This window comes from Hemicordylus capensis, chromosome 3, assembly GCF_027244095.1.
Source record: "Hemicordylus capensis ecotype Gifberg chromosome 3, rHemCap1.1.pri, whole genome shotgun sequence".
Classification (NCBI taxonomy): domain Eukaryota; kingdom Metazoa; phylum Chordata; class Lepidosauria; order Squamata; family Cordylidae; genus Hemicordylus; species Hemicordylus capensis.
This window is the reverse complement of record NC_069659.1, coordinates 24,559,081-24,573,896: the sequence shown is the minus strand read 5'-3', so window position 1 is coordinate 24,573,896 and position 14,816 is coordinate 24,559,081. Positions and strand designations below refer to the sequence as shown.

General features: G+C 45.1%; 1 protein-coding gene across 7 annotated transcripts in view; it reads right to left on the bottom strand.

Moving 5' to 3' along the window:
• Positions 1-14,816, bottom strand: part of CNTN5 (contactin 5) — a 1,193,410-nt gene that overhangs the window by 126,408 nt on the left and 1,052,186 nt on the right. For all 7 annotated transcript variants that reach the window (XM_053307214.1, XM_053307213.1, XM_053307217.1 and 4 more), the window contains 2 exons: positions 10,408-10,535; positions 4,834-5,009 (listed from right to left, as the gene is read on the bottom strand). In XM_053307214.1, the coding sequence (XP_053163189.1) occupies positions 4,834-5,009; positions 10,408-10,535 (304 nt within the window). The remainder of the gene's footprint in view (positions 1-4,833; positions 5,010-10,407; positions 10,536-14,816) is intronic.

Below are 14,816 nucleotides of genomic sequence, written 5' to 3'. Positions count from 1 at the left end.
CACAGTTAATTTGATGTCTGAACTGGAGGTGCCAGGAACTCCTCTTATGCGATTTGACTGGATTGATTTCAGTTTGTGACTCCTGGGGATGTGGACAAGCTGCTTGGAGAGGTGAGGCCTACCACTTGTTCTCTTGACCCTTGTCCAACACGGCTTGTTCGATCTAGCAGGGAGGCTGTTATAGACAGCCTGGTGGAAATCATAAATGCTTCTCTGAGGGAGGGCATGATGTCTCCTTGCCTTAAGGAGGCAATCATTAGACCTCTTCTAAAGAAGCCTGCATTAGATCCCTCAAAGTTGAGCAATTATAGGCCTGTTTCCAACCTCCCATGGCTGGGCAAGGTAACTGAGAGGGTGATGGCCTCTCAGCTCCAGGCGGTCTTGGAGGAAACTGATTATCTAAACCCATTTCAAACTGGTTTTCGGGCAGGCTATGAGGTGGAAACTGCCTTGGTCAGCCTGATTGATGATCTCCAGTTGAGAATTGACAGAGGAAGTGTGACTCTGTTGGTCCTTTTGGATCTCTCCGTGGCTTTCGATACTATCGACCATAGTATCCTTCTGGAACGTCTGAGAGTGTTGGGGGTGGGAGGCACTGTTTTACAGTGGTTCCGCTCCTACCTCTCAGACGGATTCCAGATGGTGTCGATTGGAGACTGTTGCTCTTCGAGATCTGAGCTTAAGTATGGCATCCCTCAAGGCTCCATACTCTCTCCAATGCTTTTTAACATTTACATGAAACCACTGGGAGAGATAATCAGGGGATTTGGAGCCGGGTGTTACCAGTACACTGATGACACCCAGACCTACTTCTCCATGCTAGCTTCTTCAGGAGCTGGCATATCCTCTCTAAATGCCTGCCTGGAAGCAGTAATGGGCTGGATGAGGGAGAATAAGCTGAATCTGAATCCAGATAAGATGGAGCTACTCATTGTGCCGGGTCAGAACTCCAGAGACAATCTTGATCTACCTGTTGTAGATAGGGTCACACTTCCCCAAAAGGAACAGGTTCGCAGTCTGGGAGTACTTCTGGATCCACACCTCTCCTTGATTTCTCAGATTGAGCAGGTGGCCAGGGGTGCTTTCTATCAGCTCCGGCTGATACGCCAGCTGCACCCATTTCTCGAGATCAATGACCTCAAAACAGTGGTACATTTTTTGGTAACCTCCAGACTTGACTTTTGTAATGCACTCCACGTGGGGCTGCCTTTGTATGTAGTCCGGAAACTCCAGTTGGTTCAGAATGCGGCAACCAGGTTGGTCTCTGGGTCATCTCGGAGAGACCACATTCCTCCTCTGTTGCTGGAGCTTCACTGGCAGCCAATAGACTTCCAGGCAAACTCCAGGCAAAATACAAAGTGCTAGTTGTAACTTATAAAGCCCTGAATGGCTTAGGCCCTGGGTATTTAAGAGAGTGTCTTCTTCATTATGACCCACACTGCCCATTGATTTCATCTGAGGAGGTCCGTCTCCAGTTACTACCAATTTGTCTGGTGGCTACACAGAGATGGGCCTTCTCGGTCGCTGCCCTGAGATTGTGGAATGCGCTCCCTGCTGAGATGTGATCCTCCCCATCTCTGACAATTTTTAAAAAACACCTGAAAACTCATCTTTTCACCCAAGCTTTCCCAGCTTTTAAAAACTGTTTTTAATTTTATGGCTGTTTTTAAATTGTTGCATTGTTTTAACATTTATATGTGTTTTAATTGTTTTTATGTTATCCGCCCAGACACGAATGTTTGGGCGGTATAGAAGTTTAATAAGTAAGTAAGTAAGTAAGTAAGTAAATAAATAAATATTGGCAGGAATATAGGTATAGGCTAGGCTGCCACATAGTAGGTAGAATCCTAGAGGCAAAATCAATAGCAGGAGTGCGGGCCGTCTGGGTTGAAGAACAATTTAGAGAGCGAGGAAAACTAGGACTAGTTAGGTTTTGAGGCTTTTGGTGTACTCTGCCTCTGGGGAACCGCTCACTCTCTTTTTCCTTTTCAGGATCAGACAGGCAGCAGGCCCCTGGGAGTTACCCATGGTTCCTATTCGAGCTTTTCTCTGATTAGTGAGGGACTGAGGTTTATTTGGTCCAAAGGAGGATACTTCTATATCTGTTCCCTGGCCTAGGTGAATTCCTCCTTCCTGTTGGAGCTCTTTTTGAGAGCTTGGCAAACCATACAGGCAGGCAGCGCAAGTTTCACCTGCAGAAAGAGTATTTGCTACACAAAAATTGGAGCTATTTAAGGCAGTGGAGGCTAACTCGAGAAAGAAATTGTGTCTTAAGGAATATTGGAACTCCTCGAGATCTTCACCCTCAGCATTATTTTCAGTGAGGTCAGTGTTCACTTTGCTAAGATTTGTTTGAGGCTTTTCAAATATTTTGCCACAAAACCAAGGCAAACCCTGCTTAGCAAAGGAGACAATTTCATGTGTGCTGCTGCAAGACTGGCCCTCCACTCTTTTCCAGATAGTGCAAGGGGCTGTAGAGGGAAGGTGGGGTCAGTTGAAACGACTACCCCTCTTGCATGAATGGAAGTGCCTTCCATTAGCAGAACAAATGCTCAAAGCCGGTTCACACAATTACAACCATGTCCAGTAACAGAAAACCCAAGATTCTGGTAGCATGTGCATTCGCATGGAGTGTGTCATGTGTACGCAGAAAAACCAACAGTCTTGGCTGGCACTGTCTGCGCCAACTGAATATTGGCCTGTTATGGACAGCTGGAGTTCACAGCTAAGACTACCAATCTCGGGTAATTGTTGTGATGGCACAGTGCCAACCTTAGACGGCCAATTTTGCCCGGGTTCACACAACAAGCTCCACGAGAGCGCATGTATCACCGGGAGCTCAAGTTTTCAGCTGCTGGACATTGTTGTAATGGTGTGAACCAGCCCCTTAGGATCCAACTCATGCCCCCTTTACACCAGAGTAATGTGGGACCCACTTTCCTGATCTGCTGCAACAGTATCGGGAACCACATGGGAAGGGCCAGTCATACAGACCCTTTACACTTAACTGTCGCCCTCTCTCTCTCTGAGCTGAGAGACAATCAAGTTGGAAGAGCCTTTGCAATTGCCTAGGATAATAAGAAGCGTTGTTATTCATCTTGATTAACAATAGCCGACATGATGAGGAAAATTACTTAAAAGAGTCCCATTGGAATGGAAGTTAGGCAATACAATAGACAGCAGTTTGCCAAGGATCCCTTAAAACCTGGAGCCAGCCCTGATCCCAGCCAATCTAGGTGGATGGTGGCATAGCTCAGTGATGGAGCATCTGTTTTGCATGGAGCAAGTCCCAGGTTCAATCTCTGCCAGCATCTCCAGGTAGAGCTGAGAAAAACACCCGCCTGAAACCTTGGAGAGCCACTGCTAGTCAGTGGAGACAATATTGAGCTAGGTGGACCAATAGTCTATAAGGCAGCTTCCTGTATTCCTAAGAGTGCCCTAAAGAATGCAAATGCACATTAGCTTCTTCACTGGTATGAATGGGGAGGTCCTTACAGATAGCTCTATGTATACATCGAAACTCTCGCAGATCTAAGCAATTGCTGAATCAGGGGAAATGTCCTTTGTTTTAAGTATTTCAGTAGAAAAATGGTCTTGCGTGCTCTACTCACTTAAGCCATTCAACAGGAAAGCAGTGGTGGAAAAATATGATGGTGGGAAGATGCAATAATATTAAAAGACATCTTGAAAATAATGGTCATTTTTCTCCTTCCCAACCACTGGCAAAACAGTCATGCACCATTAGGATGACTCACAACATTTATTTAGCAGGAATTCTCCAATTAAAACATGCTCTGCACTAAAAAAAAGTCTATGTCTTGAAAGAATTGTTTTAACAAGAATTCTCAGAGATTAAAAAAAGCTTTCACTTAATTAGTACAGCATTTTATGACAAGTAATGCTGTGCGGTTTTTTCTTAAAACAAGTGACACATTTTAATGCACCTTTGCTGCCCACAGAACTTTGTTAAGGTTCTTGCAATTATTAGAGAATAGATTCTACATGAGAATGTTAATTAGAATACACAGCCTCATGCAGATGGAAATATGCACCCAAAATACAACCAGTCATTGGAGGTGATTGGTTGTGCATTGCTTTTGGGGGCTGTTATTATTAAGGCTATCTACCAATTTAATAATTTTTAGTTAATGATCTACCCTTAACCATTCATCATCCCAACTAATTTAAGTGATTTTTGAAAGCTATTTCAGTTGGTATTTCACAATAGATAGTATTTATCTTATGTGCAAAACACTGAATATTGCATTTTTGACCAAGAGAACAATACAAAAAAGGAATCAATTTACATATAACATCTACTGCATTCTGCCCTTTGTTCTTGTAATAATTAACAACCTGCTTTCTGTTAGAAATTCTGATTTAACCAGTTTAATCATGAGTAAGTAGAACAGGCAACAGTATGCTCAAAGTATAATCTTCCTCACTAGACATATGAATTTCTCTCCACTCTCCATGAGCATCTGGGGTGGGCAGTTGCCCTCCCCACGATTGAACCAGTCCTCATTTAATTTAAATGGGGCATACTCCTATGGAGGTGGGTATAGGATTGCTGGCTTTGCCCACCCACCCCCAAAGTCCTGTGGACACTCCACTTTCCATACTGCAAGATAAATCATTATTTCCTTTTTGTCTGAAGCAAATACATTCATCTTTCAATTAATCAGATACAGTAATTTTGCGGATGCATATTTCTTTTTTGGCATACAGTTACTTTTCCTTCAGCCATGTTCGAAATTTTGCAACAAAGAACAGCAAAATAGATACATTTTATATTGCATTGTCCAAGAATACAGGGAATAAAAATATGCTCACCGCTCGGATGCTTTCAAAGTGTCCGCCGTCCTTCTCAAAATCGATTGGCTGTCCATTCAGAGTCCAGTAGAAAATGACATCTAAGGTGGGGTCATGAATGGCTTTGCAGCTGAGGACAATGCTTTCTCCCACAGTTAGTTCAGTCCTCTTAGGGGACAAGTCGATTCTGGTAGGCTCTAAAGAGACAAAGGGAATCAATGCTATGTATGGTAACCATGCTATGTTACTATATCAGTGTAAGGCTTTCTGTGTGTACTCCATTGTCATTGGTTTTGTCTGCACATTCTGCTGCTGTTTCCAAGAAGTAGAAAGAAGTTTCAAAAATATGTAGGGTTATTTTATATCCTGTAGACAAGGTCCCTGCCATAAAGTTTGGAGGGAAGGGGAGAGAAGCAAAAATAGCTTCCTGATATACCTCCCCACACACTGCCCTGCCCCATCAAGCCTCGAGGGCAATTACTCTGAAGGCTCCCTGCCTCAAAACAGCTCTGACTGTGTCAATGGATCACTGCTCCTTGCATGGATCACTGCACAGATCAGCCACTAATTCAAATGCAAAAACAACAAATCAATAAAACAACTCAGAATAGAGATTACAATTTGAAGGGGCAGGAGACAGGGGTGACATCCAGACTGCCATTGCATGCATCAGTTAGCACTGTGCACAAGCAACAGTCCATTTTCTTGGTTCCTCCCTTCCCTCTGCAGCTCTCTGTGCCTCCCAAAAATATGTCCCCGGGGACTGTAGGACCTTCAGGGACATATTTTTGGGAGGTAAAGGACTTCAGAAGGAAGGGAAGATTAGCAGAAAATGCTCTTCTGCATGTATGCCATGTTATTCAGCAGTGCAAATTGGTCTGGATGCCATCCTGGATCAACAGATTTACAGAGAGCAAATAAGCATAAAAGAGATTTATCTCAGAGGCTCACAATGAGTGGAATTTATTCCTGGACAAGTGCAGAGTGGTGGATGTCAGAGGGACCATGGGTGCTATATAACCCAGACTCCCTAAATCAGGTCGTGCACATGACCAAATGGGTGAGTGGGGTGGAGGGCTGGCGGGAGGCTCTTGCCTGCCTCCTCGCACATGAGCAATTTTGCTCTCTTGGCTCTGCTGCTTGCCCGACACACAATTGGTGCCACAGCGAGTGGCAGAGCAGGGAGCCAGAAGAGAAAGTCCTCCAACATCCCTCGGTGCACCGCACCAGGAGCATGGTGCATTGAGGGATTCTCCCTTTCTCGGGCACTCTTGCCTCCTGGCTTTGTGTGAACGCTGGTTGCCAGCAGTGCGTACACACACACCACCCTGAACCTGGGGGAAATTCCCTGGCTTAGGGCCAAGGTAGCACCAGGATTGAGCTCGACTCTGGTGGTGCACACGAGCAGCCAAGCCCAAGCCTGGGCTTAGCTGCTCTTGTGTATAGCCTCCTTATCTCGTCTCATGGGATAATTTTCTGGAAGGACAAGAAAGCAGGGTTGTAAGGTTGACACTGAAATTTAGGAAAAGCAAAATTTGAAGCGAATTTCAGAATTCTTCCTAAGGACAAACATCTGAGTGTTTTCAAGGGAAATAAAAAAAAAGTTTCTTCAAGACAAGTTAGATTACTCAGGGAGTTTTTGCACATCCCTAGTGAGACAAACTTAAATGGTATTAATTTCAGTGGAATTTAAGCAGGGATCAAGGTCCAAGAATTTAACTTCTGCTAGTCTAAGAAAAATGGGGGCTGATTCACATGTTATTTTTTGATGTGATCACCTAGTCACATGTTCAACATATGTACAGTCTGTTTACAGTACACACACATACAGATCTATATGCATGTTTACATTATGTTCAACACACACATTTTTTAACACTTTATAGTGTACACTTCTTATCTGTACCCTGTATTTAGCCTGCTCTCAAGTTCACTTTTAAAATGAATGCAGGTACAGTTATTCATACAAACACATGTATATGTGTGCAGACACGTGTATGCACATACAAGTTAATTTCTGAATAGGGCTAGAGTTATCAGAAGATTGTTTTAACTTACATGTTTCAGATGGAATTTCATGTCGTGTATGCCAGGGCTAACCCCTACTTTGTGACACATGTTTTATACACATGTTTTATGACACATGGCCACAAAAACTACCCATTTAAGGGGGTCTAAGCTCAGGCACTAACCTTGAGGAAACACTGGCCAACATGTTATGCAGCACTATGAGGGCAGAAGAAGAGCTCCGCCCTCACAGAGTGGCTGGAGATTAGCTGCACAAGCCTTCTTCCGCAGCCCGTCTAACCTGCTAACTGAGCAAAGATGCACCTTTGAAAAGTGGTGATTCACTCTCCAGTGGCTGTTGCTAGTGTCTACCTTATGTGCCTTTTTATATTGTGAGCATGTTGGGGACAGGGATTCATCCTCTCTCCCTCTCGGTAAACCGCTTCAGGAATTTCTGTTGAAAAGTGGTATATAAATACTAGGAGGAGGGGGAATGATTTTCGCTTTTCTCCCCTCCCTCCAAAAGCCCTTTTCACTTCTAGGAATGTCAGTGAAGGCTGCATGATCCTCAAGGACATATTTCTTCAAGTGAAAAGGGCTTTCAGAGGAAGGGGAAAGAAGTGAAAATTGTGCCCCCCAACCTGTGCTGGGCTCTGGAAGAATCCTTCACTTCATCTATTCTCCACGCACTCTGCGAGTGTGCTTACCTTTTGTTATTGTAACGCTGCGGAAGATTTGGACTACTGCCAACCACCCCTAAAGTGCAAACCAACACAACCCATCACATGTAGCCTACCATCACCCACATGCTTGTGACCTCCCACATTCTCGAAAATGATCATGATTTGCTGTCAGACAGGCAGCAAAAATAAGTGTTTCATCAAGTACCTTGAGAGATGCTGTACATTGCTGGCAGGCTGTGTTCTACTTAGCAGATGACAGATTATGTAGCTCTGCCCTAGGCAATTAGGGATTGCTCCACTTATAACCACTAAAGACACAGTAGGCTTTTTCAGAGGACATCTGGGGGTGATGATGAAAGTGGCTTACATTTGGCACACCCAATCACACACAGGAAGCTGCCTTACCCTGAGTCAGACCATTGGCCCAGCTAGCTCAGTATTGTCTGCACAGACTGGCAGCAGCTTCTCCAAGGCTGCAGGCAGGAGTCTCTCTCAGCCCTATCTGGAGATGCCAGGGAAGGAACATGTAACGTTCTGCATGCAAGCATACAGATGCTCTTCCCAGAGTGGCCCCATTCCCTAAGGGGGGATATCTTACAATGCTCACCTGTAATCTCCCATTCAAATGCAAAGCAGGGTGGTCTCTGCTTAGCAAAGCCTGCTAAGCATGCTTGCAACCACAAGAGCAGCTCTCCTCCCATAAGAGAAGATCCTTATGTATCGTATCCAAGAGAAATGCAGGCTCGCTGTTTCCACACCGCTTACTAGCCCTTACAGTGGGAGACGGTCCATGCAAGGGAGGCTGTGCATCATTGCTGCAGTGCCCTGCTCCCACTGGGAATGATGAGAGCTGGGTACTACAGCAATGACACACAGAGGCTCTACACATGATCCGTGTGCAGAGCCTAAGAGGGTTCTGTGGGGAGAGTGGGCTTAGCCCACTCTCCCCATAGACGAGCAACTGCTCGTTGCTGGGAGGCTGGATTGGCTGCCCACATAACTACCGGCTCCGTCACGGAGCTGGTAGGGGCTGCAGGGATTGGGGGCTGCCTGGCCCAGGATGCCACGCGTGAGTGTATGGGGCATCTTGGGGAGACCCCCAACACTGGGATGCTTGTTTTAGCCTCCCAGCAGGGTTCTCCTCATGAGTCACCACAGCGCGGAACCATGCTGTGGCAAACTCACGATTGGGAAAACGGGGTTAGTGGAGCACTCGCTCCACTATTTAAGGGGAGGGCTTCTTTGGCAGGCTAGCCGCCAGAGAACTACCCAGCTAGCCCACGAGCCTGGTGGTTCTTCTCACGATGAGAGAAAACCAGGTTGGGCCCATTTTTCTCCCATCGTGAGAATAGCCTCACAGAATAGAGAATATTCTCACATCGTGAGAATAGCCTCCTTGCATGGAGCCTTCGCTGCCATCATAACAGCAGGCATGGGCTGGTAAGTGTCATGGAACCAGAGTTTGCTGGTTCCATGCCACTTTCCAGCACATGCCTGCTCCCAGTGATGGTGGAGAAGGCTCTATGCAAGTGATGTGTGGCTGGCTGTCCCGAATGTAAGCCCGTGTGTGTAGAAACAAGAGGGATTTTGGAGGCATGTTCTGCTTTGGCCAGCTATGAGGCGATTCTCATTGCAAGCAGCCTCCTGGGCTTGGGGGACTCTCCAGGATGCCTGTGTGCTCGCATGGGGCATCCTGGAACTTCCGGGGGCTACGCGGCCCCTGATCCCCACAGCCCCCCGCCAGCTCCATGACGGAGCTGGCAGTCATGTGGGCTGCCAATTCGGGCTAAGCCAGCTCTCCCCACAAACCCCCTTCCAGCGAGTCTCACTGATCATGAGACTCACCTCTATGACTGTTTGATGACCAGACTCTTATCCTTATCTCTGAAGGGCTCTCTTGAAGGCAACATTACTGGCCTTCAAGACAGCCCTTAAAACCTAGTTCTCTTGTCTGGGCTTCCAGGGTTTTCAAACTGTTTTGAATTGCTTGAATTGTATTTGAATTTTTAAATTGTTTTAGATTGTCTGGGGTTTATTTTATTTTATTTTATTTTATTTTATTTATTTTATTTTATTTAGCATATTTATATATCACCCAAATCACATATCTCTGGGCAGTGTGCAATTAAAAAAATACAGACTGAAACAAAAATTAAAACATTAAAATAATTTAAAACCAAAACAAATGCTATAAGTCTAATATTTCATTCATTCAATCATTCTGATGGTTTTGTTGGTTTTAATTGACTACGAGGTCATTCAAACAATCAAAAAATATGTTCTAACTGGATTTGGGAGCTGTGTGTGCTCCTATAAGTAAAGTAAAGGGATCAGGGGGGAGGTCAGGGGAAGGGTGTTGAAGTGGCCAAAGCAGCCCGAAGTGATTCAGTGCAGATTGAACCACTTTGCAGTCCTAAGCCCTGAATTGAATCAGCACTGAGGTGGCCTACAAATTGAATTGCGGCCTAGTTCTAATCAGTGGGCGCATTCAGCATTATTTTTGTAGAATCTGAGCTCAGCCTACATAGTAGCCCATTCATTCTGAGAGAAATGAATGCACATGTCCTGGAAATATGTAATGGGACCCTGAGATAGGACCCTGAGACCCATAGAGACCCTGAGATAGGAAACAAAATTGAAATCATTGCAACAGAGAGGTATCGGTGCTAACATTGCTTAAGCCATTTCTATACTAAACATGAATTAGCTAACTTGTTACTAAACTAACAACACACTGAGGTCATTCACACAATCAAAAACTGTGTTCTACCCAGGTTTGGGAGCTGAGTGTGCTCCCAATTTTCGGTTGTGTGGAAGGGCCCATGCCCCCACAGCTGCCCTTACAAAGGGCTCAGCTGAAGAACAAGGGAAGCCCCATTTGACACAATGTCAGTTTATGTCTTACCTTTAACAAACAGAGAAGCTGCTTTTTCTGCAGAACCAAACATGTTTTCTCCTAGGCATACATATCTTCCCTCATCAGATATGGAGGCATTCAGGATTCGCAGGCTCCCATCTGGAAGAACAGTTATCCTGAAAATTATAACAAAGGTTTTTATCCTGAAATAGCATATCCCGGATTCTATCTCAAATGCAGACAAGTCCTGTGAAGTCATCTTGTAAAGTCTCATAAATAGAAGTATGGATGTCTGCCCACATTCCCTAAGAATGATGAAAATGTCAATTGAATTCACCAGTCTTTCAAATAAGGCTGAAATAAACTCATTCTATCCCCTCTCCTTTTGTAATACAAAAGGCCCAGAGTCCCCAAACAAGTGGATTAATTTTGTGAAACCTATGGAGGGTAGAACGTGTAATGAGGGTGTGTGTGTGTGTTTTTCCAAGACATCTGCCTTTCAGCTTTGGAAAGTGTAACTTTATCATCAAGAGATAGTTCAATATTGAGCACTAGCTGTTCAACTGGAATCTAATAGTGGCCTTAAAAATCAAATCTTTTAAAAAAACAAATGGTGGTAAGGAATAAAAGCAGATGGAGGAAAAAAGGAAATTAATTGTATTTAGACAAGGGATGATTTATGGTATTTTCCATGCCAGTGCAGCACAAAGAGGAAAATGAGTTCTGGCTATGAATGCATATTATTTTCATTTATTATAGTTCTGCAGCCCATTATCTAAATGGAGGCAGAGGCACTGAGGGTAGAATTTTCACAAGTGACATAGGAATGCTGCTGAGAACAGCAGTCCTGTGTTAAGTCCCCACTTTGCCCTCTTTAACACATAGTGCAACATATCCTGTATCCTGACTGTGTAGTCCAGGGATTCTCAGTGTTGGGTCCCCAGATGGTACTGGACTTCAGCTCCCATTATCCCCATCCCCAGTGGTCTTTGGTTGGGGATTATGGGAGCTGAAGTCCAATAACATCTGCAGACCCAATGCTGAGAATCCCTGGTGTAGTCGGTCGAACCTCGGCAGTTGGATTCAGGCTCCACACAGGTGTTGGTAACTTACGCAGTTTATTTATTTACAGTTTCATTGGCAGGGCTCCTAACATAGGCCTGCCCAGGGTTTCTCCTAGGGATGTGCATAGAACTAGTGCCCTTCGAGCTGATGGTGGTGGGGGTAGTTTTAAGGATGGAAGGGCACTTACCCACCCATCCCGGTGCACTTCCCCCTCCAGCACTTGGTGTAAAAATAGTCCGGTGGGGCAGCAGCTTACCTCCTTGCCACCCCACTGATCCCCCAACCGGAAGTGACTGGATGTGCCTGGCAAGTGTGCACACGTCACACACACATGACATGCACATGTGCACCGGGGACTTCCGGACACTTCTGGTCAGGGGATCAATGGGGTGGCAAGGAGGTATGCTGCTGACCCGCCGGACTATTTTTACACAGAGCGCTGGAGTGGGAAGTGCAGCGGTGTGTGTGTGTGTGTGTGTGTGTGTGTGTGTGTGTGTAAGTGCACCTTCCCCCGTCCTTAAAGCTATCCCCTCCACCTTCGAACCAGCGGAACTGGCGGTCTATCGAACCTGTCCAGAGTCCCGTAAAAGGGCCTCCAAACCACTTCGTGCACATTCCTAGTTTCTCCTAGTCTAAAGGATAAAAAGAAAGCCTGTAGTTCAGGGGGCAGTGCACATTTCATTTGCTGCACTTGAATATAGCACTCCGACATCATCCCATTGTCCATTTCCATGACCCGTTTTGGACCCTGTGAAGTAGCTAGGTCAGGGCTGCATAACTTCAGCCATCCTGCAGATGTTGGAATACAACTCCCATCATCCCTGACTATTGGCCACTGTGGCTGGGGAGGATGGGAGTTGTAGTCCAATTAGCTGCAGGGGGGCAAAACTGCGTAGCTCTCATGTAAAATAAACAAATAAATAAATCCAAGGCCCAAGTGTGTGGTGACCCTGGAAGATGACAGGGAAGGGGACCCTGGAAGAAATCTCAGCTGTTCTCTGCATCATTGGTTGCAGCTGGAAGGGTCAAGTAAGTGGACAATGGGATGTTGAAGTGCTAGATTCAAGTGCAGCAAATGAACTGTGCACTGCCCCTCTAACTATACAGCCCAGCCTCCAGACTCTTCCCTTTCCTTCTTGTCCCTAAGACTAGGAGAAATCCTGGGAAGGCCTGTGTTAGGAGCCCTGCCAGTGAACTGTATATAGCCTTGTAAATAAACTAGTTAAGTTACCAACACCTGGGTGGAGCCTGAATCCAATTTCTGAAGTTCAATGGACTACACAGTCAGGATACAGAATAAATTGAACTATGGCCCCGTTCATAGATAGAATGAAACCTCAGGTGGATGAAGCTGTGATTAATCTGTGAAGCTTGGAATTATGCCACAGACGACTGACTACCTGTGGTTTGAGAACCTCCAACTTCTGAGCAGACGAACCCCTCCCCTTTCCTCGTCTGCCCAGGCTGCCTCCCAGCAAGCTCCATTAAACAGCCAACTAAGTTAAAACTTCAGGAGAGTTACAGGACAAAAGGCTGCCATGGGAGGCCAGCCAGCTACATCTCCTGCTGAAGGGAGTTCCACAGGTCAGGAGCCACCACTGAGAAGATCCTCTCTTACTAGGCCACCAAATGCATATTTGTTGGAAGCGGCTCACATAGGAGAGCCTCTCCAAATTATCTTATAGTGTAGTTAGTACTAGGAGCATGGGAAGCTGCTGTATACTGAGTCAGACCATTGGTCCATCTAGCTCAGTATTGTCTACACTGACTGGCAGAAGCTCTCCCGGGTTCCAGACAGGAGTCTTTCCAGCCCTGCCAGGAGATGCCAGGGATTGAATGCAGATGCTCTACCACTAACTACAGCCCTGTCTCCACATGGGATTTGCCTGAGGATTCATTTAAGTGTAGCCCTACTCATTTCAATTTATTCATATTTATCTCGTGCTTTGAGAGTTTACCATAGCTTCCAGTTATTTCAAGTCACTCCTAAAATGAACATAAGACGCCCTGGCAGCTAATCATTATGTTGCCCGCATATAATGACATCTTCATTTCTCCATCTCTCTCCGTCTCACCCCTTTTATAAATTGATTGGCTTTGATATAGAATTAGGAGCTCTTTCCCAACAAAACAAAGAGAGACCAAAGTCTGTCAGGGTTTTCCACATCAAAAGAATATACTATATGACCCTATTGAGGGAAAATAAATTACAGCTTTGTTGTGTGCAGTTTATAAGATTTATGGGCTGAAGCAAGTATCATTGTCATGAAAAATGTGCTACCGTTGAGTTGAAATATGAATCCAGTCCCTGTTCTAAGTAAAGTAGTAGATAGAGTAAATAGGTGTCAAAGGAAATCCAGGGGCACGGAAAGGTTAGATGGGCTGCATGTGGTATGTTACATGTGGATGGGCGAGGGACAGATTACAAGAAAGCTAACTCTTGACAACTGAGTCCATTTCATCTAATCGCATTGCGTACATTTTCGCGTTGGGTTCCATTATGGCTTATTACAGTAATCTAACCTCAGGGCTATGTAGGCATGATTGACTGTTGCCAGGCTCAAAATGATTGTAGGATCAAAATGGAGGGGAAGACTCATTGCTCAGTGGTCTGGCACATGCTTTGCATGCATAAGGTGGCCAGCTCAATCTTCATTTAAGGAATCTCAAGAGCACGATGGGGAAGGGGGAAAAAACAAAACCCTCTGCAGAGTGCCTTGGAGGGCTGCTGCCAGTCAGAGTAGATGACACTGAGTAGACTGGCCCATGATCTGATTCACTATAAGGCAGTTCATGCAGCCATTTGAAGAAAGTGAGGATACCACCGTATGTCTGTTTCTGAACCAGCTGGACTGACCTTTTCCCACTGCAGTGGCTATGCCAGGGGTTCCCAACCAATGGCCAAAGGCCATTGTGGCTGAGGATGATGGGAGTTGTAGCTGAATGACATCTAGGGACCAAAAGTTGCAAACCCTTGGCTCGGGCATTCTCTGTTGTCAATCCTAGGTTGCAGAACACGCTCCCCACGGATATCAGAGGATTTTCTTCCTTGGAGGCCTTCAGGCGAGCCTTAAAGGCCCAATCGATTCAGCCTGGCTTTTAATAATATTTAGTTTTAATTGTAAGTTTAATCTGCTTTGAATTGATTTTTGATTTTAATTGTTATGTATTTTTTTTATTATTTTAGTGTAAATCACCATGAACCACTTTAGGAAGGCTGATCTCTCTCTCTCCATCCGTTCAGATGTGTCTGACTCTCGATCACTCTATGGATCAATGCACACCATACCATCCTATCTCGTACAGTTTCCTTTAATTCCACCATGGTCATTCCAGTGTCATTTTTATAATATCCTGATACATAAATCAAATACATAAATAAATAGATATTA